The sequence below is a fragment of the Austrofundulus limnaeus genome, unplaced genomic scaffold, assembly GCF_001266775.1.
Source record: "Austrofundulus limnaeus strain Quisiro unplaced genomic scaffold, Austrofundulus_limnaeus-1.0 Scaffold2606, whole genome shotgun sequence".
NCBI lineage: Eukaryota > Metazoa > Chordata > Actinopteri > Cyprinodontiformes > Rivulidae > Austrofundulus > Austrofundulus limnaeus.
This window is the reverse complement of record NW_013955008.1, coordinates 12,044-15,652: the sequence shown is the minus strand read 5'-3', so window position 1 is coordinate 15,652 and position 3,609 is coordinate 12,044. Positions and strand designations below refer to the sequence as shown.

The 3,609-nt window shown below is 36.2% G+C and overlaps 1 protein-coding gene across 1 annotated transcript in view; it reads right to left on the bottom strand.

Annotated features, from left to right (window-relative positions):
* Positions 1-2,976: 2,976 nt before the first annotated feature.
* Positions 2,977-3,609, bottom strand: part of LOC106511231 (protein spinster homolog 3) — a gene marked incomplete at its 5' end in the record, with an annotated part of 11,704 nt that continues 11,071 nt past the window's right edge. Inside the window, 1 exon segment of the mRNA XM_013999985.1 lies at positions 2,977-3,480. Within this exon segment, the coding sequence (XP_013855439.1) occupies positions 3,410-3,480 (71 nt within the window).

Here is a 3,609-nt window from a genome sequence, read left to right as displayed (position 1 = left end):
TAAATAAATAAATAAATAAATTAAATAAATAAATAAATAAATCGTGTTGAACAATCCATTCACAGTTTTTGTGTTCACTGCAGTAAACTCCAACGTTTCCAAGTGATTTGCAACAGTTTAGTTTTGTCGTGGACAAACTGCAGACGTGTGTTTGTCTTTGCTACACACAGGAAGTGATGTAATGSACAGAAGAAGTGACAGGACAGAGGGGTGGAGGGGACTCGTCTTCTGCATGACGTCACGTCACGGCAGCCGTTGGCCTACGATAAGAGAAAGTAGTCCCTCATCACATGCACACATGTGGTGTGATGCGTCTTATCAGTGCTGTGCTGCTGAGCGGTGGAAGGAGAGGAGCTCCAACACCAGGCAGATAATCTGCTTCTTGTCTTACACAGAACATGTGTCATTTTCATGAGCCACTTTCTGCTTATTAATGATACAAAGATATCATTCTGATTGAGGAGCACTCCTCTGAGACCACGTGTGACTGCCCCCCCTGACGGGACCCTCACAGATCCCGACTCCCTCAGTCCTTTTGATACAATTTATTAACYATTGTGACAGTTTCCTGTGGAAACACAGAGGTATGCCGATAAACTCTCCACACAATACCTATTGTGTTTTAAATACGGGTCAATCTCCAGAATATTTTCCACATACCTTTCAGTTTGTTGTTGAGAAACGTCTGCACGTCACGCTGCCCTGCTTTCCCCCTGCGTGGTCYGAGTCGACTCGCAGCTTCTGGAAAATTACACGTTGAAAAGCTGAGAAAACAAAGGGAAACACTGGAGAACTTCCCAATAAAGAGCCAGAACCTTTAACAATGGCTTGGCACCCGTTTGCACATAAACACCTTCATTTTTATTTTTTATAAGAAATGTTTGGATGGATGTTTCCACCTGAGAAACAGCACCATGACAGTGCAGCTTTAATGCACCATGACTGAGTTGACCTCTGACCTCCCTGCTCGCTCTGCTGCAGGTCACGACAACACAAACGTGCTGACATGTTGGGATTCAGCCGTGGACGTTCAACAGCTGCTTTATGTTGACATGTGAGGTCCACTCAGGTACAACAAGACATTTTATTAGGGCAGACCGGGGACAGTAGCAACAAGGGACAGTTGCAACATCTGACTTTTCATTTTCAAATACAAATAGTGAAGAATGTACATGCTTTAATCATCTATAAATGGTTTAGACTGTTAACAGACAGATGTAAGTTTATTAAAATGTGGTTTGTCTAATTCAAACCATCTCTGAGGAACAGAGTCAAATTAAAAGTGTTGCAACTGTCCCCGGTCTGACCTACTTCATCTGTGCCAGTCTCATAAACACTCAGCAGGTCTGGGGGTCTCTATAAGACCACACGTAGACCCCAGCTTGGTCTACATGCAGTGAAACTATTGTTGGCTTGGAGACTTGGTGTATCAAACTCAAGGCCCGCAAGCCAAAACTGGCCCTCGTTCACATTATCTGGCCCCAAATGTAACACTTTAAAGGAGACGTATAATGCTTTTAAATCAGTTTTTACATGTAAATACATCAGTTAGGTCTGAACTCCTCCTTATTGTAGCTCCACAAGCTCCTCCACCAACTCATTTTGAGGCTGTCTCTTTAAATCCTAACAAGACATTTCACACTCCAACTGCACTCCTGTAAGTCTGGACCTTATTTAGAAAATTTGCCACAAATAATTTGACATTATAGTTCAGAAAACATGGTTAAAATGAAGAAAATTGAACAGGTTAGGAGAGACTAAACTAACATTTTCTGCACTCCTACAGACTACACAGAGCAAGGACACTATTTATTTTTATATGTAAATATACATTATTTAACACCTCCATTTATCAGTTTGCTACATGTTGGACAAAAAAGAGGCATTAAAATAATAGTTTTAATTAAAATTTAAAATGTTTTTACCTCACTATTCATGAAGAGCTTAAAATGTTAAACATTTTTATGGTTTCTCCTTAATGCATTCTTCTGACAGCTGGGCAACTTTCAAACAAGAAAATAAAGTTGCATTATTTTCAATAATCTTTAATTTTTGGTGTGGAAATAACAACAGAGAATCTACTTTATCTTTTTTCTGTGTTTTGTCATTTTAAAGTCAATTCGTTGAATTTATAGTGTTTTTTTTAAAAGGAGGATATTATGCAAACTCGACTTCTTTGAGCTTTTCTYATGTTATAATGTCAGCAGTTCAGACAGATTTGATTGAATATCTGATTCAGTTTTGAGCTGAAATCCTTCAGATCTCTTCTGTAGTAAAACTGCGCCACCTGGTGGACACAAATAAACCATATTTTATTGACGAACCCAGCACAGATTGTTCACATGAGCTGGCCCATAATAAAATATTAAATGCTTTTATGTCCCACTTTATGTTTAAYACAAAGAAAATACTCCTATATTGCAGTATTATTATACTGCAGTACTTATACCAGTAAATTMTAAACAGATTAACCATGAAAGAAATAAAGAAATCACTTTTCTGTTTGACTTTTTTTTTAAATTAAACCAAAACACAAACACATTTTTTATCCTAATTAACTAAATGTGATCACAAAGCACACAACATGATACAGTGGTTATTATTTTACCTGCCACCAAAGGTAATACTACTTTTACCTGTTTTTGTGTTTCTGTACTTTTAGCTCATGACCCACTGAGGAGGTTTGAATCAAAGTAATAATTGTGTGTTTTTGTTGTTGGCTAATGCTGATTAGCTGTGGCAGCTAAATGTTAACTGTGTGTTGTGTTGTGTTGTGTTATCTGGGTGTACATTAATATTTCATGAAAGATTATTAAACTTTTTCTTGTACAAGAACAGATTTATCTTCATATATTTGTTTTAGTAAAACAAACAATGTTAAAGAATACTTTGTCTATTGTTTCTGGTCATTCTTTGACTTTGTGCATTAGTTTTTATTTAGACATCATATTTGTTTTAATAAAAAAAGACAAAAACTTAACATTAAAACAAAATACTCATTTTATTATCTGATATGTAAAACATTAAAACTTAAAACACTCAAGCTCTTTGAGCACCTATATTTTATTTGTGAATTCATGTAACAATAAAAATCCAGTATTTACAAAAAAATACTTTTACTTTTCAAATACTCTGTATGAAGCCAGTATGGGAGGTATTTTAAATAAAATAATAAAATAAAATAAAATAAAGATGGTAGATGATGAACTGGTATCATGTTCTGCACACAATGAAGAAGAACCTGAGAGGAAGATTTGTCCTCATGGATGAACTTAAACTGATCCTCTAACAAACAACACATGACTCTTATCAAAATGAGAAAAATCCTCTGGATCTTTAAGTGAAGTTTGTGTGAAAAACGAACCAATTTTTCTTGATTTTTGTGTTTATTTTTAGGATATTATCAAGTTTAATCTGTTATCTTGTTGCTCATCTCCATGGAGGAGTCAGGTGTGGGACCCTTCTGTGGCTGCAGATCTGCTGGAAACACAAAACAATTCAGACAATTACATAATGAAGCAATAACTCTCTGTCATATTCACACACACACACAAACACACTCCTCTCTCAAACCAACGTTCCTCTCTATCAAGAATGAGAACATCCTCA